This window comes from Rhipicephalus microplus, chromosome 7, assembly GCF_043290135.1.
Source record: "Rhipicephalus microplus isolate Deutch F79 chromosome 7, USDA_Rmic, whole genome shotgun sequence".
Classification (NCBI taxonomy): Eukaryota; Metazoa; Arthropoda; class Arachnida; order Ixodida; family Ixodidae; genus Rhipicephalus; species Rhipicephalus microplus.
In genome coordinates, this window is record NC_134706.1 from 128,322,989 (window position 1) to 128,346,157 (window position 23,169).

Below are 23,169 nucleotides of genomic sequence, written 5' to 3' on the forward strand. Positions count from 1 at the left end.
TAAGCTGCCTCTTCGACGCTGGCGCCATCTCATCTCGTGGGCCACACCCCTGTGCGACCCTCTCATACGCCCAAAAAAGATGATAATAGAAATGTGGGGTTTAACGTCCCAAAACCACCATATGATTGCGAGAGACACCGTAGCCGAGGGCTCCGGAAATTTCGACCAGCTGCGGCTCTTTAACGTGCACCCAAATCTGAGCACACGAGCCTACAACATTTCCGCCTAAAAAAGAAATGGCCTATGCTCACGAACTCCAGCTTTTCAAGTGAAGAACACACACTAGCTTGTGATGATTTCGACAATGACATGCCAGCTATTGACAATAACTGGCGCGACATTTGTCAAATCGATTGGCCTATTCAAGTGAAAAAAGGCGCTTCTGTTCTCGTCAACTCTTGCAAATATTGACGCCTAATAAAGGGGGAGAGTCAAGAGCAGTAGTAACATTGTGAGTATGCAGTTCCGTGGAAAAGAAGTCTTGCTTTCTTGTAGTGAAAGATATAGAAATTCCCCAAAGACGAAATTGGTGCCAGCATCAAAATCTACTGGGGAAGAAAGTTTGTGCAGTACTGTTTCATGTCCGATATTGTAATGTCAGCTTATAATGACCATTGAAGACATTTTTACCATGATCTTACATACGTCCTACTCTTACCATGTAATGTATTACTCGAGGTTGGTCAAATGAAATAGATTTTACCTATGATAAACTATTTTTGTACAGTTGAATCAAGAGTGGATGGGTCCAGTGCATCTCAGAAGTTTTGCCACTTGTTCAAACTTGTGTTATACATAAAACAACGCTCTGCATTCAAGTTAAGTAAAACTAAATATATGATTTGAAAAGAGTGCCAATTTTCCCGACTCTTTCCTATTTATAGAAAACTGGGAAAAAGAAAACAACGTAAACTCATACCGTTCTTGCTTGGTGGCTCGAAATGTGCCAAGGGTTAGTTTCTTCAACGTCTTGTTCTTGGCCAGGGAAGCACATAGGAAGCAGATTCCTCTGTACAGCAGAGCCTCCCTACTTGAAAGCTCAAGTTCTTCCAGTGTGGAGTTTACCTTGAGTGCGACTGCCAGCAGTTGCATGCCGTACAAAGAGATGGCACTTTCAGTAATGCGCACAGTGTGGAGGCTAGTGTTCTTATAAAGTGCTATTGCCAGTGTTCGTCCACAAGGCGCATCGAAGTTGCACTGCTGAAGCTGCAGTTCCTTCAGGGTCTTGTTCACCAGAAGCGCAGCAAATATTGGCTCAGGCGAGTAGAGGATGTCCCCAGAGAAGACGGACAGCTTCGTCAAAGAAGTGTTGGCCTTGATGGCTTCGGCAATTGTGGTCACCTGTTTCTTCCTCTTGATCGGGCAGATAATGATACTGAGCTCCTTCAGTGCACTTGATGTGTGCAACAGCTGTGCCACTGAGACAAGGCTCGGGAAACGACGGTCCCAGTCATAATACGAATGGAGCGTGAGCGACTCGCAGTTCTCGAGACATCGTAGTGCATAGTCAACGTTTCTGGGCAGTCTCGCTTTTATAAGCTTAACAACTTTGAGGGTGCTGGCATTGCGTCGTAGCAGGGACTCCAGTTCAGCGGCAAACTTGAAAGTGATGCTTGAGGAAGTGACCTTGAGTTTTTCAACGCCCCGGACCGTGTGAATCCCTTCAAGTTCGAACAAATGACCTCTATGATCATCGCTGACCATATTAGAAGACCAGTGCGGAGCCTTCTCAATGTTCACATGTTTTAGATAGCGGTCGGGATTCAAACCAACTAAAGGGCGCACGCGAATTGGGAAAGGAACCGGAGGTGCATTGTGGCCATAACCACTAGGATAAAACAGTTTTATCTCCTGGATGCAGAGGTGGTGCTCCAAAAGCCACGAGATCAGAAGCGCTGCTCCGCGGGCGACGTCCTTCACATGCTTGCCGGAGTCACAATTATCGCAGTCAGCTTTCTTCAGGCGAATACAGCCAGGGCGTGTCTCTACGAGCTCGTATTCGAGGCTGTTCAGAACTCGGTTCCACGATGTCAATTCGCTGCTCAACCAGCACCTCTCCCCTGGCACCAACGCCGAACAAGCGCGTTCGAAATCCAATTCGTCCTTCCAGCTGTCGATGCTGACAACGTGGGCAGTGGGCCTTACGAGGCCTAGCTCGCAGAACTCCATGCTGTCGTATGAACCTATGCCAGCGGTTTTGTCGGGAGACGCACTGTCCCCAGGCATCGACGTTGTGTTGGCATCCTCACTTTCTTCCAGTTTCTCCACCATTTCCTCACCCGACGCTTCCATCATCGCACAAAAAGTAGGTGTACGAACGCTGTCCTGTTCAGCCTGTGCTTGCAGCCACCGGCGGCTAGCTTCAAATGACAGCCGTGGTAGAATACGTCGTCAGCCTGTGCTTGCAGCCACCGGCGGCTAGCATCAAATGACAGCCGTGGTAGAATACGCTGTCAGCCTGTGCTTGCAGCCACCGGCGGCTAGCTTCAAATGACAGCCGTGGTAGGATACGTCGTCAGCCTGTGCTTGCAGCCACCGGCGGCTAGCATCAAATGACAGCCGTGGTAGAGTACACTGTAGCCGTGGGTTTTTTGCGAAGTTGTTTCGCGAACAGTATCTAGACGACAACACGTAGCCGCAGCACCGATTCTTACGGCCGACGCCAGTACAATCAAGTCTTTGAAGTCTCCAGCGTAAGCATGCGGTTGCAGCTACTCGCGCAAGAGTTTTTGAGCAATGGTGCCATGGATAAGTGGTGCCAGAAATCACGACGGTCGCGACCTTGCGGTGTATTCTCTGGTGGCGCTGGCAGAACCCCTTATGATCGATTCCAAGGTCGTGCAAGGTTGTGCAAGGTCGGTTGGTGCAGAACCAGCGCGCAACGAGAGATAAGTTTCTCTTCATTTCTTTGTGTTTGTGGACACCATTATTATTTTTTCTCTCCTAATCAATAATTAGCGTTGCGAGTACTGTAGGTGTGAGACACGGGCAACGTTGTAGTGACGTTAACCACGTCAACGGGCTAGGCGGCTGTTTTGAAGAAGGTCGGGGCGCCCGGTTAGTTGTTAAAGAGCTAGAGCCGAACACGAAGGGGACCTAGTGAGAGGCTACTAGCGAAATTGAACACGTATGTGTGCGGTGTAGGCGGCAGCTTCAAACAGTTGTTGAGGTAGGAGAGTTAACGGAGGCGGCTGGATAGCGGGATTAGGGTTGAACGTAGGCCTGTCAGGCACTCGGTCCGATGGTTGGGCGGGCGATGGCTAAGGGGGCTAGGAAAACCACGAACGAGAGTGAGCTGGTACAGTGCGAAGAATGCAAGCGCTGGTGCTACTTAGATGAGACAGCATTCACGAGTTTGGCCGACGCGCAGAAGGTGGGCTTCGTGTGCAGGCTGTGCGAGGCACTAAAGGCGGTCGTGCAGCGCATGGAGGCTAGCATCAAGGGGCTTCAGGGGGGGCTTAGGGCGGAACGAGAGCAGAGGATAGAACTCCAAACACAGCTCGGAGCGTCGCGTGAGCGGGGGGAGGCTACCGCCAGCCTATTAGAGCGAATGAAGGGCTACCTTTGAAAAGAACGGGAAGGGCGGACCAATAAACAATTGTATCGGGCCAGTTGGTAAGGATCCATCTTGCTAAGAAGCGCACCACTATAACAAGCGCTTGTGTTGTGTGTTCTTTGTTGTAGTGGTGCGCTTCTTAGCAAGAAGGGCGGACCAAGCTCGAGCAGCGGGTAAAGGAGCTAATGGCGCTTTGCCTTGGCCCTGAGCGGTGTGGGATGGAAGGCGTGGGTAGCAAAGAAGGCGACAGGTGGGAAGGAACAGGCGAGAAGGGAGGTCAGGGGGCCGCAGTGTCTGGCCACAGCACGGAGGCTACGAGAACATACAGCTCGGTGGCACGGCAGTCTTTAAGCAGGGCAGGAACACAGGACAGACGGCAGAGAAACACATGAAGCAATCAGGGGCGCCATCACAAACAGGAAGCCAGCGATTGGAGCATAGAAGGGTCCTAGTGGTGGGGGACTTTAACGTGCCCAGGGTTTGGGATGGCGTCTTCAAGACATTGAAGGAAGATGTGAGAGTCAGTGTGTATGCACAGTCAGGGAAGAGCACGGTGGATGCACTGGCCAAAGCTCAGGAGATTGTAGAGGACAGCATGGAGGGCGAAAATCTCGTCATTATTCATTCTGGGCTCAATGATGTGTTGAAGGGCAAGTATCAGAACCTTCAAAGAAAGTTAGAGGATGGGATGCGTAAGCTTCGAGAAGCTTCTGGGAGAGTGCATGTGACCGTATGCACAGCATAGAGGTCTGGGGGCAGCCTCGTGGGATTTAAAGAAGGGTAGCGGAGGCCAATTGTGAGAGTAAGGGTTTGAGCCGGCAACTCGGATACAGCGTAATGGAAGTTAACCAAGACGTGTACGAGCCCGGCGCTCGCCCCTTTGCACAGGATGGCATTCACTACAGTAGAGCGACGGGCAGGAGGGTCGGTAACAGAATGGGTCGCCAAGCCATAGCTTTTTTAGGGGGACCCAGAGCCCTGAGGCCAACTGTGTAGCCAAAGACGGACTTAATGGGGCACAAATATTCAAGCCACACAAAGTCCGTGGGAGAAGAAATCGACGTAAGCACAAGGGCCAAGCTAAGTCAGATGTAGGCTATATTAACATGCAGGGTGGCAGGAATAGGTTAAATTAGGAAGAGATAGAAGAGCACTTGAGGCAGGAGGAGCTGATGGTATATGGGGTTGTGGAGACACATCTTCGGGACATGGAGCAACCACCCTGCAATCCGGACTACGTATGCGAATATTGCAATATAACTGAAGGCAGCAAAAAGTGGGGTGGAACTGGTCCATTTATACATAAGAGCATGGGTTGGCGAAGAGTCAAGCAGGATGCATGGAGCATTTATGGGTAAGAGGGAAAGTAGCTGGGCAGATGACACTCTTTGGTTTGGGGTACTTGTGGATGGGGGCAAAGGCCAGAGAGGAAAACCAGGCAATGGTGGAGTGTATATAAAAGGACATCGAGGAATTAGGAGGAAAGTGCGAGATAATTATACTAGGAGATATGAATGCGCACATAGAAGATATAGATGGGTATACTGACTCAACGGGCAAAATGATCATGAATATGTGTGAAAGACATGATTTGATCATTTGCAACAGTACCGAGAAGTGTGAAGGGCAAATAACATGGGAGGTAGGAAGGCTGCAGTCAACGATAGATTACGCACTGATGTCACATAGGATGTATGATAAGCTCAGGGGAATGCACATAGATGAAGGTGGCTCCAGAAGTCTGGGTAGTGATCACAAACGTATCAAGCTAAGTTTTGGAAGAGCAGCGAAAGCGGGAAGGAGACAAGATGAGCAACTACAGGAAAATTTTCATTCAAAAAGGCAAATAGAATTTGCTACTAAACATGTTGAGAAAGTAATCGCTGAGGATAATAAAACTGTGTGGACATACACAAATCTAATAAGACTGTTTGGGCTAGAGCTTGCTAAGGCACGTGACAAGTCACCCCGGAAAAGAAGACACAAGCCCAAGAGTTGGTGGGATGAGGAAGTTAAGAGAGCCATAGCAAAAGATCAGGAAGCCTCTAGGAAACACAGACATGCTAAGCAGCGGGGTGAACCGCAAGATGAGGTTGAAAGAAAGTGGGACATCTTTTTAAGCTCTCGAAGGAAAGCATCCCTCCTGATCAATGAAAATACTAGAAGAAAGGGTGCTCAGTGGCTGGCAGAAGTACATAAAAAGGACAGAAAGGCAGCTGCGAAATTTTTGAACCATATAAACTCCCTAAGAAATGAAACAAACCTAGAGCAGAGGTTTAGGACTACAAGTCATGGTGCTAGGCTAGAAGGGGACGAAGCTATTAAATATACAAGAACAAGGTTGACAGAAAATTTTCAACAAAGAAGTGCCTTATGCACCACAATAGAGAAGGATGGATCAAGTGGCGCAATGGCTCCATTTTCACAACGAGAGTCGGAAAGGGCTGAGAAGAGGGTTCCATGTAGTACATCAACAGGCCCAGATGGCATTCCAGTTATGCTGATAAAGACATTGGGTCCCAAGTATAAACAGGCTTTGAGAGAGGCAGTGAGCAGAACAATAATCGATGGTGAAGTCCCTGATGGACAGAAACTTAGCAGATTGAGCATGATCTATAAAGGAAAGGGGGACAAAGATGACATAAACAACTACCGTCCTGTAACAGTAACATCAGTGGTCTACAGGCTGGCGATGCAGATTATAAAAGAAAGACTGCAGGCATGGATAGAGGATGAGGGGGTGCTGGGGGAATTGCAGAATAGGTTTCGGAAACACAGGCGGTTGGAAGACAATCTGTTCTCTTTGACGCAGGGCATCGAAATAGCAGAAAAGAAACTCAGGCCCCTGTGGCTAGCATTTTTGGATGTCAAGGGAACGTATGATAGCGTGGTTCATGAGGACTTGTGTGGAATACTGGACACACTGGGTGTGGGAGATGGAGTCGCTAATCTTTTAAAGGAAATCTATAAAAGTAACAATGTAGTTATAAAGTGGGAAAAACAGGTATCCAAGCCCACAGAGGTGAAACGTGGACTTAGGCAGGGGTGTCCTCTTTCACCCTTGTTATTCATTATGTACCTACAAGGATTAGAGGCCAAAATAGAGCGAAGTGGACTTGGCTTCAACCTCTCTTTAGTCAAACAAGGAAAACTCATTGATCAGGTACTACCAGCATTAATGTACACAGATGATATAGTGCTAATGGCCGACAACAAGGAAGATTTGCAGAGATTGGTGGACATCTTCGGTAATGAGGGAGATAAGTTTGATTTCAGATTCAGTAAGAAAAAATCAGCAGTCATGATTTTTATTGACAATGAAGGTAGTGAGCTTAGAATACAGGAGGTCACGCTAGAGATAACAGATAAATACGAATATCTGGGCGTATGGATAAGCAATGGGACCGAGTACCTAAGAGAACACGAAATATACGTGACGACTAAAGGTAACAGGAATGCAGCAGTGATGAAAAATGGGGCACTGTGGAATTGCAATAGGTATGATGTTGTAAGAAGAATATGGAAAGGGGTCATGGTTCCAGTTCTGACGTTCGGCAATGCGGTCTTGTGCATGAGATCAGAAGTTCAAGGAAGATTAGAAATTGAGCAACGTGGAATAAGTAGGCTTTCTTTAGGAGCTCACGGGAATACACCAAATCAGGGAGTACAAGGTGATATGGGATGGACATCATTTGAGGGCAGGGAAGCTAGCAGCAAGATAAAATTTGAGAAGCGATTGAAAGAAATGGGGGAGGAGCGTTGGGCTAGGAAGGTTTTCAGGTACCTGTACATGAAGAATGTCGATACAAAATGGAGGAAGCGAACCAGGAAATGGACTGGTAAGTACTTAGAAAACAGCAGGTGGCCAAACCAAAAAGAACTATTGGTTAAGAAGAAAGGCACGTTGAAGAACCCCAGGTGGTCGAAATTTCCGGAGCCCTCTACTACGGCGTCTCTCATAATCGCATAGTGGTTTCGGACGGTAAACCCCACAAATAAATCAAATTAAAAAGAAAGTGAAGGAAACGGAGACTGACATGTGGAGAATCGGCATGATTAAGAAGTCCGCACTAGAGATCTATCGAACTTTTAAGCACGAAATCGCCAAGGAAAGGATCTATGATAATACTCGTGGTAGTTCTCTACTGTTTGAGGCCAGGACGGGAGTATTTCGAACCAAGACATATCGAGCCTAATACGAAGTGGTAGACACAGTATGCAGTTCTGTAAAGGGCTTCACCCTATAGTTGAGGATGATGGCGCAGAGTTTTTCAAAGCACTGGGGTTTAGGGACCGGGAGGGCAAAATAGACTTTAAGCGGGTAGACTTAACTAGAAGGAGGTTATGTGATTGGTGGCTAAAGTCAAGGCACGAGTGAAAATAAACCATTCACTGCAAAGTACGACTCCTCAACTTCACTATTTGAAGGACAAAAATAAATCTAGTTTTCGGTTCACTAAGTATTGCGGCTTGGTGGCATTAGCCACCACCCGATCTGAAGGGTACAGCCACATCCATCTATCCATCCAACCTTTTATCCATTCATTCATCCATGGAACATATGAAAACTAAAGCAACTAAAACGTAGCCTTTGCGATATGCTCCGGAAGTTACTTGGGCGACCCGATCGCAAAAGCCACATGTTACCTGGCAGTTACAATTTTTGCATGAAACCTGGCTGGGTTTGCGTATGTACGGTTTCGTTTCTTGACACTGTAGTCCCGCGAAGGAGCGCAGTTTGATCGCTATTCAGAGAGTCACTGTGGTTCGGAACTCACAATAAAGTTATACTGTTTATGCTATCCCCAAAATTGTCCATGTTGTCTTCGTGTCGGCGTTCTGTTCTCGCGCTCATGCAGGGCCGAAGCTGTGACGTCGACCCTGCATTAGCCCTGAAAGGAGGGAATATACTCTGCTAAAAACGCCTCCTTTCTTAAAAGCCGACGGATGAATGCGACAAACCCAGAAGTACATGCAGCCTTCTTTTCCCAAAATTTTTCCTTAGGGAGAAAAACTTAGATACTTGATACGGTGTCCAACTCCCGAAACACTTATGCAATAAAACTATTTATTGCCTAACGAATTGGTCTTTGCGACGATGTTTTCGAGCGCAGTGGCAGGTCCTGACAACACCTCCTCTCTTTGGATGCGTGTCGTATGAGAAGAAAAACAGCTGCCACACTCTTTTCCTCCTTCATTCAAGAATGTTCTCGGTCGCTAGCGTCATCTGTGGCAGACGGTGCAACAACGCAACACTTTGCATAGTCTCTGAAACAGTGGTGTACAATTGCAGGTCTCGAACAACTCCTGACTGACGCGCCATATGGGCCGCAGATGAAAAACGCTTAGCTGGGAGCGTCCGCTGCCGTCACGGAGGAAGGGCTGCCGTGATGATAGTGTTAGGGAGCCTACATGAACAGCCGTTTTTAGGGTGATGTCAGCCTTTGACCCACTACATGCCGCCAAGGCACCGCCGCCCGCCAAAACACAATGTTGCCAGACAGCAACGCCGTGCTGTCGCCCCATCTTGGTGCCCGCACTGCGTCTACGCCCGGTTGCGTTTAGCTCTCAATAATACGGCGTCGAACATTGCGGTAGCGTGCTAAACGCTGCCCGTGAAGCCTTAGAATGCCTGGATGCTGCGTACTGCTCTGCACTAACCACAACAGAAAGGGGGTGCAGCGAGCCCTGGCCGACGACAACTATGGCTGGCTCAAGTGAAGCGAGACGGCTGGGAGCCCACCAGTGCGTCTCGTATTTTGCTCTGTGAGTACTGCGTATTTCGTTCACTGTTTTTTCCTGCGGCACACGTATATGTGTTTCGCGGTGTTCGCGAATGAGTAGATAACTGAAGTTGTCGTTGCTGCGTCCACGCATTGCGAGTAGGAAGCCCACAAACGGGACGCGTCCGCGCGTTCTTACGGAGACGCGCTCGCTAGTCTGAGCTGTTGCCACGCTTGCGTTCGTGTCAGCGTAACCTCAGTATTATGTCGCAAGTGTTTGTGTGTGGGCTGCGAATTTCTTCGTGCGCTCACTTTGAGAACTGGGTCGCTTACACGACCCCGAGAACCGCCGCTGTCACTCGGTCGGCTCCTTTTTGTTGCGCCGTACTTCGCCTAGCTGGAGGGAGCGGCGGCTGGCTCCAAAATGGCGGCACACAGAAAACTATGCTGAATTTGGTGGAAGCTGGCAACAGCCTGCCCCGTTGCCCGCTGGTTTTGGCTGAGTTTCTTGAAGGCACTTATTAAGATGTCTCCACCCTACAAACGGCCGTTCATGTAGGCTCCCTTGATAGTGTCGGTCGCAAGCGCCACTGCGCAGCGCTTGTTTAAAACTGAAGGCAGGCCAACTCCGTTAGGAGCGCGAGCCATTCCTCGGGCATCTTTCTAGAGGAGGCGTTGGTCCTGACTGCGCTTAAGACAAATTGTGAATCTGAAGAAACTGAAATTATATTTGACCTGCAGGCAGAATCAGCTTTAATGCGGAGTGCCGGAGCTCTAGTGACGAACCCAGGCAAATCGTACAGAGCCGGAAATGACGTATATCGCATACGCCTCGTTTCTTCTGGTCAGCGTACGAGCTGCGAGATTAGAACGCTTGTTATATTGTTATACGTACGATGCCAGCAACATGCGTGGCTGTAGGCTGCCAGAACACGTATGCCGCGGCCGAGATCAGCTTTCACGCTTTTCCGAAGAGTGCAAAGCTCCGCAAGTTGTGGGTTATCGCAGTGCGGCGAGAGAAGTGGGAGCCGTCGAGTCATTCGGTGCTTTGCTCAGCGCACTTCCAGGACGACGACTTCGTGCACGACCGTTCTATCTTCGACCAATTTCCGGTCAAAATGAAAAGATTGTTAAAGCCTGGCGTGGTGCCTACTATATTCAGTCACCGCAAACCCGCCAGCGGGAAGCCCCGACCACCGTTCGAGAAGCGTCGGCGACAAGAGGTATTCGTGTTTCCTAACTTGTCCCATATTAATTGAAAGTATCACTGTGTGACACTCGTCTGCACGTTCTCAGATCGTTAGGAATGCACTGGCGAGTGCCGAAGCTGTCCGTGTTTCCGACGGGCACTGCATGCCGTCGACGACTGCCGGTGCGCTTGACGCCTACCAGGCTGGCGACAGGACGTTATCTCCGATGACGAATGCTGAGGTGAGAAAGCGGACGAGCTACAGTACGAGCGACAACCAGGCGGGATTCATTGAATAGCACTGTTGGGCGGGCCTGACGCGCACACTTGCAGAGCGAAGAACAGATTGGTGTGGCGTGGGCAGGGACCTGCGCCACTTTTGGTACGCTGAAATAGCATCATTCTTGCATCGACGCCGTCGCATGGCTTGCGATTATTGTCTCTAGGCACCCGAAACTGGAATAGAGGGCGCGGCGGAGCTCTTTGGGCTAAAGCCCCTATATTTTGGAAAGTAGCGACTTTCTTGGATCTTTGCCGCCCTTTCCCTTACCCGCCACTTCCCTCCTCGCAAGCTCTCTCAGGAGGGGAGACGACAGGGCTTCCGCGGGCCCTAATTGGCTGCGGGGAGCGAAACGTCACCGTGACGTCTCCGCCCTTCGTCGAGCGGGGGCCAAACTTGTTTGCCTTTTTCTTTTTTTTTTTCGCTGGTCGCCATTTGCCGCCCTGTCGCCACGGCGACTTTCAGCGCGCACGTGCTTCTTCGCGCTTGTTTTTATCATCGCGATGCCGTTCTGCTGCGCCCATCAATGTAATAGCAGAAGCGAAAAAGGATTCTCGCTCTTCAACATTCCGTGGGGAAAAAGAGATGTCCAGCGCAAGAAGCAATGGCTGCACAATATCGGAAGAAAAGACTTTGCGCCTACCAGAAGGACTTCTTTGTGTGAGGTAAACTATAATTTTTGGTATTTCCCCGCCGGCACGAGGAGTTCATAGAATGTGGTGAATTCGCTCTTTCACATTAGTCAACCGCGCCAGAAACGACAGAGGAAGTCCAATGTCCGGATGACCTGCTTGATTTAAGTTCAGAGATCGAGCAAGTAGTAATCTACTTGGCGGGCTATGTGGCATCAAAGCTACGATCCACGCTCCGCTGTGAAAACTGCCGTGCTTCTTTAATATTGGACTGTGCACCATCGAAGTTAATTGAGCTTAAGAATTTCTCACAGTCGCGACAGTCATTGACAAACCCCTCACCAGCCTTGGTAGAGACTGTGAAAATTGCTGAGAACTTTTTCCGCTCCAACAGAGAAGCACTGCTGAAAAATGCGGTCAGTACTGCACAACTGCAAGCCAGTAAAAAAAGCAGCATTACCTTCGTCACCTCTTTTCCCACGTGCCATGACGTCCTCGAAGACATTTTGCGTGTGTTCCTAAAGGTTTGAGTCCAAATACTTGTCCGGAACGAAGACGCAAAAGTAGCTACGATGAAAAGTAGCAAATGCGGTAGTAAAAGCGTTGGCATGCGGGCGGCTGTTGCCGAGGTTCGTTGAGAGTGCGAAGTTATTTGGTGCATAATCTGTATAATTTGTTAGTAATATATGTTCTTTCTTGTTCGTGTTCTTTTCTGATTGTCTTCTTGAAATGCATGTATATACCCTAAAATGTAGTGTACGCGCCTTTCATTCTCGTGAACATGTCTTCCAAAAATGTGTGTCCAGTATTTTCTGGGTGCATCATGATGTCCTAATTATAATAAAAATGAAGTACAAATAAAGAGTTTTCGTAGAGTGCTCTGATCAACGTGTATTTATTCGTTTTCATAAATAATATCGTCACAAGCGAATGGGCATTACAGAGGGGAGTGGGTACAGACATAAACTTCATAGTAAATAAAAACACTTTAAGCATGATACAATATATAAAATGTTAGCTAAAGCGAAAAAACCAAACGCCACAAACGGAGTGGCAAGGTACCTGGTAATACAATAACAGGGTTCTGTGTTTGTCGCCGCTTTTCTCGTCGCCACTTCTTCGTTAAGAGGTTAACACCTGTCCATCACAATCGTCTGACCTTTGCATAGCCATCGTGGCGTCTGCATGCGAAAGTTCTAATAATAATACGTAAAAACGCCGAAGCAATAAGCGATCCCATTGACCCTGCCGCAGCGTCTCGAGCACGGAGGGCGGCAAAGCGTGCCGTGTGCAGCGCGCCGGCCGGTGCGAGAGCGAAATCCGAGGAGGAAAGCGGCCGGAGGGAGGAGAGTGTCGCTACTTTCAAAATATAGGGGCTTTACTTTGGGCCGCCTCAGCATTGGTGATATTGTCAGTACCAACCGATCACCAGGGTATAAATAAAGATACCAAGAAAAAACTTTCGCTTAACACATGGACATGCTGAACTGTCAGTGCCCTTTATGGCACGTTTTCAAAGCAGGCTTTCTGGGTGCTTCCGTAATTACCAATTACCCCTCTACTCTCACCTGAAGAAAAAAAAAGTGCAGTGGCAAGTTTGCTTTTGCAGCGCCTATTCGCAGGCTGTCTTATGCAGGGTTACCATCCGATCTCGTAAACTGCGTTTCCGGGTGCCTATTGTGGGCCATCGTCGTAGTTGAAGGCGGGTAACGGGACCCAAGAAGGGGGCAGGAGGAATTAGAAATAAGAGGAATGGACTGATGGTGATTGTGATGCTAGAAATACTCATAACCTACTTTCACACACACGTGCTCACAACCATGCAGTCTGATCGTTCCTAAGCCATGGAACTGGTTAAATTCTTTGCCTGCAGGCAGTTTCACAACCTGTCCTAGTACCTGCTAAGCTGAGAGACCAGGCTCACCACTTCCAACCTTGGACCCTGCGTCTGTATGACTCATAACGTCTTGGAAAGACTCCGTGACCGCTCTCCATTCACAGCAGCTGACTACGCGACCTCCAGGCTGGCCAGCACTACAGAGCATTGAGGCGCTGGCCTACTCTGTAATGCTAGTGTCCTCAGAACTAATTTTAGTGGTAGGACATACCGCCATTCCAGGTTTGACCGAGAGTCAGAAGCCACATTCCCCGCAGTCATTGGCTGGGTGTGCACATGCGAAGCACCACCTCCTAGAAGCTGAGACCGCTCTTTTCAAAGAACAGCCAGTGCAGTTCATGTCTGACATTGCTTTTGTCTCGGAACGCTCTACAGCATGCAGAACTGTGAGAATCAGTAGCTCAAGCACCATCCTGACAACGGCAGTGTCGCAAGAGCACGAGCTTCCTCAGAACCTTCTACCGGAACTCTGCACGCAGATCGCTACCAAGATACCCCAGCGACCCTTGACACACAGCAAAGAGCGCAGACTTTGCTCGCACCAACAGCTCTTTAGTTATGACCGCTGGCGCAATATGAGCACACAGTGCTCGGTGACAACTTTTCTCGACAGCTTTATGGAAGCTACAAAACAGAAGTGCATGCCTGCTACCATGGCAAAAAAAATAGCACTTAAGTTTACGATATTATGCTCATTTATTCTGCTGAAATAAATACTGCTTTATTTATTTGGTGACTCGGACAGATGTGGGAAGTCGTATGTAAAAAAACAGTTATTGTTCACTTTGTAAGTGAACAATACGGCACTAAAATGTGTGCTAAAATATTGAAATGTACCTCCCATTCGCATTCTCAAGTACACTCAAATCTTGATATAACGAGCCCAGATAACGCAAAGTACTGGTTACAATAAAGTAAATGAAAAATTGTCTTGCATTAGATATAGTGTTAGCAATAAACCTTTGTAATGAATTTTCAGATGTAACAAACAAAAAAGGTTTGAGTACGTGTTTTTTCAAAAGCTGTAAAGCTGTGAACGAGCAAAACCGAAATCAGCCACAAGCTGCCGTACTACTTGTGGAGCAATGTGTGGAAACCTCGCCTGCGTAGCCTTTCTTCAAATGTCAAGATAAGTTTTGGACGAGTATAGCGTAACTAGTGCACAATGTTAGCACACTATAAAGTGCAGTACATTATAGCCCCTGGGGCATGAAGGGTACATAATCTAAACGCCTCTTTGTTTATGCTAACCTTGTACCAACAGCAGCAATATGTTGTGTGATGGTGTCACTTGTCCCTTTAATAGGGAGGCAATCACTAGGCTGATTCCAAGAGCTGACGTATCGGCTTCCCGAAGTGCACCACGAAAGTACAGACAATTTAGTGTTGGTCCCTTTGGTTTTCGAGCATATTCTGGTCGTGGTCTTAAGATGGAGTCAGAGCCGAGAGTTGATAACAAAACGAGCTATTTTCTCAGATAAAGCAGTATAAACCACACACAGACATGCACACTTGGCAGTTATTAACATCAAAAACAACTCCCAAGGTACTCCGATACATTCAAAACAACGAGCACAAACCGCAACCCGCACTGCAATGTGATCTCTTGCATGAACTATCCAAGAACACTTATAGATTAGAATGTTCTCCAAACAATTCGAGTCATAAGTCCTTGGAATTAGGCTGGAATGCTTCTCTGCCAAGAAATACTCGCAGAAAGTCTAGCGCTGAATGTCGTGTCGCTGCGTCCGAGGTTTCTCTTCCGAAAAAGCTTTTCAAAACTTCCCCACACTTAAACTTCAACTGTCTCCGCTTTTACCGAAAAACTTATTCGCCGTCATCACCGTTGTCCACTCGCATGCTGCCTCTGTAGGACGGCCTTTACTCACTGGCGGAATCTCACACTGAGTCCCTCCGTCGCTTGCTGATGTGTCCCCGCCCTGGGTGCTCGAACCATCCAGGCTTTAAGTGGCAGTTACTTTTTAGCTTCTGTAACTAATACTGTTAGTATTTACTGCTAACGGGCCCATGACTGGTTTCAAAAAGTTTGCTTGAGTGGAGCTTGTGCCCCAAAAGTGATGCCTGTTATCACTGCTTGTCATAAAAATCAATTAGTTATAGCTGATGAGATGCAATAAAGGCCAACACCGGAAATTTTTCTAGTTCAATGGATCTCAATGAAATGCACTGGGCACATTAACTTGCACATTTGAGCCATTCATGCCAAATTATAGGCTTGAGAGTTTCACATATTCTTTTCAAATGAATTTCTTAGCTTGCCTTGCTTTTCAGAAATAATGGGAACATTTTGTGTGTTGGACATTGGTTTTTGCAAAGCAGAAGTGACGGAACTTATGCGCCACTGCACAATCTGCTTGTATGTCATGGATTGTGCGAGTTTGGCCAAGGCTTCCTTGGTTTAGCGTGCGATTTTCTTCTGTGTTTGTGGGCGTGCAATTTGTGGCAAGTGGTGTTGCGTTATGGGTCACACATGATTCACCATATATTCATCATAACAGCATAAGCATTTTAGCCGATTGCCGCAGGCACAAACTTGGATGGCCTGGACAAGTAGTGCCTTCTGGCAGTATTATGCGCAACCAGGGAGGTTCTGTCAATGTAATTACGTCATGCATAAAAGCGTACTTGGTTGGGTTTTTAATTTTGGTATTGTAATTTTTTGGTAATAAATTTCTGAATTGGTTGAGTATTTCGCTTATCGGGCGAGTCACAAGAGTGTCTCAGAAACTTAAAAGCACCATTATCATGTCATGGTAGAAAAATCACCCGAGTTGGCCTTTAACCCCATTGCGTCTATTTGCCCCTTTAACCTGGTAATGTTCCGTGCTTGATATATACTGCGCTTTTTACGTATACATTTGCACAGGCGAAATGTAAGAATAGCTTGTGATGTGGCATTTTTTATAAGCTAGATGGCGTTTTCATTTGTAGATAGTAGTTCACCAACTCCGTTACTAATTAAACATTGTAATATTGTTATAAGGTAAATAACTCTCCATTATTCTTTCTTCGACATACTTCACCTTAACTGCAAGAAATAAAAGTGAGTGAATGCTTTAACTGTTCCTAGTCTGGAACTTTCTTTGAATTTTACAGGGTAATGTTGATAAAATCTGGATAGGTACTATTTCTGTCAGCAATTTTTGGTTGAAGCAAATGCCACTAAAATTGGGGTGGAAGACAAGGCATGGTAGATTTGTATATTGGTACTGAGCCCGTGGTTATACCTCAGTTTAGTCCAAAATGATGCATTATGAGTTGTGGCGGCCACATTTTCGAGGGAGCGGAAAATGCTTGACGGTTGTGTTTTTAAATTTGGTACGCAGCGTAAACAAAATGCACATAGAAGCCACACCATTGAAAAAGGCCACATAATGCTTTGCAGACGTGTAACGGGCACCACGCTTCTCTGCAGAGTAACGAATGATGGCATAGCGAGTGCTTTCCCGGTTCAATGAAATCGTGATAATTTTATTGTGTAGGAACTACCGTACAAGTGGTCCCGAGGGAGATTACAAGCTTGAATAAAGGCTGTTGAAAAGTTTTTAGGTTCTGCTGTGCAGGCCTGGTGTTCTTTTCTAATTAGCCGAGAGTTAACCTAGCAGAAAAACAGTTGAACTGTGACTGATCTCCATATGCTTCAAAGGCTGATGTATAGACAAGCACTGGCTTCACGACACGTAGTAAAATAAGGCTGGGTCTGTACATGTGCGAATCCCTTTTGACCTTGTGGCCTTGTTCTCTGCTAGCCCAAGCCGTGTGGGGCTAGCACACGGCATGCTACGACATGCCGCCGTGCACGCCTATCCTCATTGGTCGCCAGTGACACCTCTTTTTTCACTTGGAGCTCGCTGCTGTCTGGCGCTTTGTTGCCGCAGGAGAAATGCTCTAATGGCCTCAATGAAGAAGTCATGCTCTGCCTTTGTGTGCTACTTATCGTTCCCGCTTGGGTAGTTTCTGCTTTGTGTGGTAAGTGTAGTGTCGCAAGCAGGTGTACTTGATCGCTCTAGCAGAGTTACCCTGATGGCTGGCCATTCCGTGATTGTCGCACTGTGCTGCATCTTTGGTTAATAAACCATTGCCTGTTGGCGAACTGCCGCGAATGCCATTTCTGTGCCGTGCTGCAGAGTTCACAAAACCGGCTCTATGCACGGTGGTAGTGCATAGAGCTAGGTTTTCATGAAGCCGAGTCGCTTCGTAGGGTGAGTTTTTCCAGCAAACCTATCTCCACATAACTGGCGCTGCGCTTCCTATACCCCCACAGTCCAGCTGATTTTCTTCAATTCTCGATGTTTTAGCCAGCTGTTGCTTCAACATAGTACCTGCAATAACCTAAGCCTGACTTATTCATTGCTGCAGGTAGCCTGCTTTGGTGTTGTAAGGATGCAGCCCGAACATCATTGACCAATTTGCCAGTGTGTGGTCAAAGCCTGTACGTACAAAAAGTATCGAAAATTTTGATGTTAGTCCCTCTTGCAAAGAGCTTTCTCAGACTAACGATACCTCGGGGCATGCAGAGAGAAAGAGACAGTAGACACAACTATAACAATGGTGACTTATTACAAGCATTGTAAAAACAGCAAAAAGTGGACTTCTTTGAGAAGAGGTACAGCCTACGTAGAGGAGGCTGTACATGCAGTATGAGAGCTTAAATGACATCAGGGCAAGGTGTCCAAGTTGGCAATTTATGGAATGCCAGAGCACAGGGTGCTTTGTTGGCCGATTTTCTGTAGAAACTTGCGCAGTGCTCTCATTTTGAAATGCCTAATTAAAACATTTAGCACAAAGATTGGTGTGCACCATTGCTCAGGATAACTGCATTATGTTGCTCAGAAACTGAAAGCTATGGGTGGTATTGGCTATGATGCCAATGGTATAGTTTTGTCGATATGGCATGAATTCAAGGTGGTTAAATGATGGCACATTCAGTGTTTAGCCCTGAATATTTGCGATTCCATCCCCCCTCTACGAAAAATTATGCTTTATTCGAAATTTGAACGTTCAGATCCCACCTATGGAAATGGTGATTTTCCATAAACTAAAATTCCCTTCAACTGTCTTCGCAATTAGTATACTACAGTTATAGGTAGCACTTAACATTCTCTGTGCTTTCCTTGTCCTAATTATCCATTCAATTCATTTGCTTGTGTTTAACATACTGTGAGCCTGTACTTTGCGTACCTTTTTTTTGTCTTTCTGCTTGTGCACATTAGCGTTGCCATATTCTCAGTGTGTGTACTGCAGTCTTGCTGTATTACATCTAGTCAGGGGTTGTATTACTGTGCAGAAACAAAGCATTAGTTCGAAACTTCCAGTTGCTTGTAGCACAATGGCTGCATCTTGTACACTATAGCCACGATATGTGTCCAAAACAAACCATTGACACATCGGAAGATTCTTTGTGAATTGTGTATTAATTTGCAAGGTTCTTTCATACTGCTCAAATAAATGCAAAGGCAAGCTATTTCGTAAGCTTGTTCTGTCCCAATAAGAATAATTGCCTTCGTTTTATGCAGTGAGGCAGCAGCATTGGTGCCATTCTAAAAATTGGCACTGCTCTTGTACTAGTGTGCTGGCATGTCCCTCACTCATGTGACTACCACTTCCGAGATGCGTAGAAATGATTCTCGGTTACTTCGAGCAGACCTGCTTACAGTGGTCTTAGTTTTCATATTGTAGCTTCGAAGGTGTGTCACTCACGACCACAACTACTGGAAGAAGTCTCGTAACATTGCTTCCCAAACTGACGAGATGCTGGACACACGAGCACTGTCAAAAGGTATGCTCACCCTGTCAGTTCAAAACTGTTAGCACTTTGTAGTTACACTTCCCCTGGGAATAGGTTATTTGGTTTTATGCTGTTGTGTTTTTGTATTCTTCATGCACTGTGTTTATTGAAGCGAAGCTTGTGTTATTGCCTGACAAATTAGTGTTACAGGTGTGATTGCCAAAAAAAAAAAACGAATATACTGCACCCGCAACTGTACAGAAATGCAGTTATAGAAAAATGCTGCCCTTGAACATGCACAGTTTTTCAATCATCGATGCTTTTTTGAACATGCTTTTACGCAATCAGCCATTGACAATCGGCCTTTTTATCAGGGTTATCGAGGTGACGTGTCATTTCACGTCACGTTTCATAGTTGCCTGGATACGAAGACATGGCAGCCTTTGTTGCCTGCAGCATCTGAAGTGTTGCATTGCTAAGCAGCTTAATGTCAGTCCAGTTCCTGGCATGGAGAAAGGAAACTGTCAGAAGGGAAGAAGAAGAATGCTTTATTTTCAGTGAAATTATATACAAAAGACTTCTGCGAAAACATTCAGATTTGTAGCCGATATGGCTAGTTGAGAGTCTGTTAGGGACAAGGCATGTTGTGGTTTAATTAGTAAGTACAATCTTTACAAAAACAGTTTCATCGCAAACCAAACAGTAAAATACGCTCATGTAAGAAAAAACAGCGAATAATGTTAAGTGTAAACATATTTTAACTACATTAATGTGCCGACAGGTAACTCCCCTATAGAAAGAGGTACCTGAGCGATTGCATCCTACTTGGTAGACATTTAATTAGAGTAGAAATTCCGTCACAAATCTCAGCACAAAGGGTATTCTTCGATGGCCACAGATATTGTGCACCATCGGAAGGATAGGATTGTGTTGTTACGCCTTCAGAGTGCGACTCCTGGGTTTCAGTAAAATTGGCGAGTAGAAGGTTACGTTATTATTCATTATTTCGTGTACTAATGTTGCGCTTTTGAATTGCCTGACCATATTAAAAGGCATTATGCTGAGGTTTTCGAAAAGTTCAGGTCATGATGCATTCTTGACGTGCTGATGCAGTGGTTTGTGAAGCTCTTTTTTGCAAAGTGGCAACGACCTAACTATATGAGGCAAACGCGTAGCTGCATGATGGGATGCAAAAGTTAGGTGAAAATGGAAGATATTAAAGTATAAAATGTTAAGTACCCTATGTTGTGCTAGAATAATTTCTAGCCTTAAATATTCTAAAGCATCAAAGCTTAGTTTTCTACACAAATTGTCTATGTCTGATGCCCCGTGTGATGAATAATCTAATGTCATCATGCCAAGGTGTTTACTCTCTCAATGGGAGTTTCCCCGATGAAAAGACCACGTGTTTTACGTGTTACTATTTGGTTGGAGGTGAAAGCACCATACTTCTTTTTTTTTGTATTTAGTAATGAATTGTTTTGTTGAAACACTGAGTTTCTTGTTGTTCATTATTGGCAAGGAATTGGACTTCCTGAAAAGGCTGCATGGTATAAGTAAAACAGTGTAATGTGCATACAGAGTGGCTTGCGTATGGGTTAAGGATAGAGGATAATCATTAATGGAGAGGGGGAACAAAATCTGTCCAAGTATTGAGCCTTATGGCCCACCACTTTCGATGGGCTTCGTGTTTATAATTTGTCACCAAGTATTGTTTCATGCTGAGCGATGCAATAGAAAAGAAAGTCATGCACTTGAGGCATGCGCTTGCCAAGCTTCTTTTGTGCCTCTAGTTTCTCGATAGGGCTCTTGAGAGGCAAGGGCTCTTGAAAGTTTGAATGCGACAGCGTTAAAGAGCTCGCTTCGTGGAAATTCCTGCATCGCCATTTGTGTCGGCCTCGTTGGTTGTGACCACAAAGTTAGCATTGTCCACGAGAAAAAAGCTGCGATACTCTCACACCTAATTATAACAAACTAGGATCTTACTCTAAAATTATAGTTTCATCCGAAAATTTGTTATAAAGGTATAATCCAAGCACTATATATATTGCTAGACAATTCTTTATTTAGTTTGTTATAATCAATATTTCGTTATATTTAGGTTATATTGAGGTTTGAGTGTATATTCAAACGAATAAAAACGTTTGGCTTGAGGGCGAATCAAACTCAGCTACTCAGTGTAGCAAGCAGATGTTCTAGCAAGAGCCAGGCCAGTGCTCGAAACTGTTTCCTAAAAGAAAAATTTTTTTTAAAAAAGTCTATTGCACTCCTGTGTTGTAGTTCTAAGAGTCTCCTAATGTATGTATTACATCGTGGTGGTCCAGTGGCCAAGGCATTCGGCTGCTGACCCGCAGGTCTTGGCATCGAATCCCGGCCGCTGCAGCCTCAGTTTCAAAGAATGTGGAAATGCTTGGTGCCTATGTGTTGAGATTTAGGTGCACTCTAAAGGACCCAAGGTGGTCGAAACTTCCGGAGGCCTCCACTTCGGCATTTATCATAATCATATCATGGTTTTGTGATATTAAACTTTAGCAATTATTGTTATTATTATTTTTACGTGGCAGAAGCGTAGAATTGCATCAGGCATCAAGGCACTTGAATGACACAGTCAGTTGGTATATTTGAAAGGCCCACCCATTCCAAGGTGGTTTGCTAAATTAATCATCAGCAGCAGTGGCATTAACAAAGGGTGCAGTGGGTATATCGCCTGTTCATATACCCTACACAAGGAAAAGAGGTGAGGGAGTTCTAAAGATAGGGAGAGCCCACACACAAAGTCACACTTCACAGTAACCATAGCTCAGTAAATTTATAATCGCCAGTGCAAGTCTGTTGCCTTGAGGAAGTTGAACACCACCTTTATCGCCTTCACCTTCAATGACCTCCCAGGTCGACATCCCAGGATTGTTTTTGCCATAGCTGGTCCTTGATCTATGCGAGCTAGAGCGGCTGCGAGAGACAATTTCTGTGCATTGTAGCGGGGACTGTCACAGAACGTGTGACTCGCTATCACAGTTGTCTCAAAAAGGATTATCGGCCATTCCATTTCGAAAGAAGAATGACTCTGTGTAAGCCACTCTCGGCCATAAACGTCAAAGCAGAGTGGCGTCGTTTCGGCGCAGTCTAGTCTCAAGATGTAAAGTGTTGGTTGTGGTGTAAAACCAATAATTATGGGGTAGCGGTCACTTTGCGCTAATATTTGCAGTAGGCGTTCCAGGATAGTTTGAAATGGTCAATGTTGTACGCACAAATATTCCTTTTCTTGCGGCACGCGTGAGATGTCTTCCGAGAAGCAAAGCCGGTATAGCACTTGCAAAGGTGATGCGAACAAGGCCCAGTAATGTAATTGCTTTCTACTCTTAAAGACAGGGCTCAGGTGTCTTTGATAATTTTTTTTTACTTATCCAGCGTGCTACGACAAATGACTAGTCGAAAGATGCGGCTGTAGTTAAAAGGTTACAACTCTTCCGCAGGTGTGCAGATAGAATGTGACAAAGAACTCGCATCGTCGGGGACGCAGTGCTACTTTTAGCCTTGGCCAAGAGAAGACCTCCGAAGAAGGAGTCATGAGAAACGCTTGACCCGTTGAGAGATCCAGTAAGTGCACCTTCACTGTTACCAAGAGTGCGCAAAGACCCTTTTCGAAGCGCTTTTTTGCGAAGCGAAAAGTCTTTTAACGAGGAAGCATTGCCTCACCAACAGGCAGGACCGATGATCTCTTCCTAATGTTTTCTTCCGAATGCACAACTAAAACTATAGCGCTAGCTTTCAAAGCAGAACCAGTAAAAACAAAGTTGAATATCTCTACATATAAAATCTATTCTCCCTCTGATCAATGTAGCTGATGTTTTTGTGTGTTCAGGCATTGCCTCATTCAATAAGATGCCGGACGAATGGCTCGTGCTCCCAGCGGAGTCCGCTTGCCTTCAGGTTTTGCAAGCACTGCACGGTGGCGCTTGCGACCGACACTATCATCACAGTGTTTATTAATTGTGGCCCCATACGGGCGCATAGGTTGAGAGTTATTCGAGATCTGCAACTATACAGGACCATTTTGGAGGCTATGCAAAATATCGAGCTGTTGCATCGTCCGCCATAAGTGATGCCTGCGACCGACACTAATCGAAAAAGAAGGAGAGAAAG

At 46.2% G+C, this 23,169-nt stretch overlaps 1 protein-coding gene across 1 annotated transcript; it reads left to right on the top strand.

Moving 5' to 3' along the window:
• The first annotated feature begins 10,175 nt into the window (after positions 1-10,175).
• LOC142767863 (peroxynitrite isomerase THAP4-like) lies at positions 10,176-22,558 on the top strand. The gene is made up of 4 exons (XM_075870110.1): positions 10,176-10,502; positions 10,576-10,710; positions 18,978-19,077; positions 22,500-22,558. Exons 1-4 carry the CDS (start codon positions 10,176-10,178, stop codon positions 22,556-22,558), a joined length of 621 nt encoding a protein of 206 aa, XP_075726225.1.
• Positions 22,559-23,169: the final 611 nt, after the last annotated feature.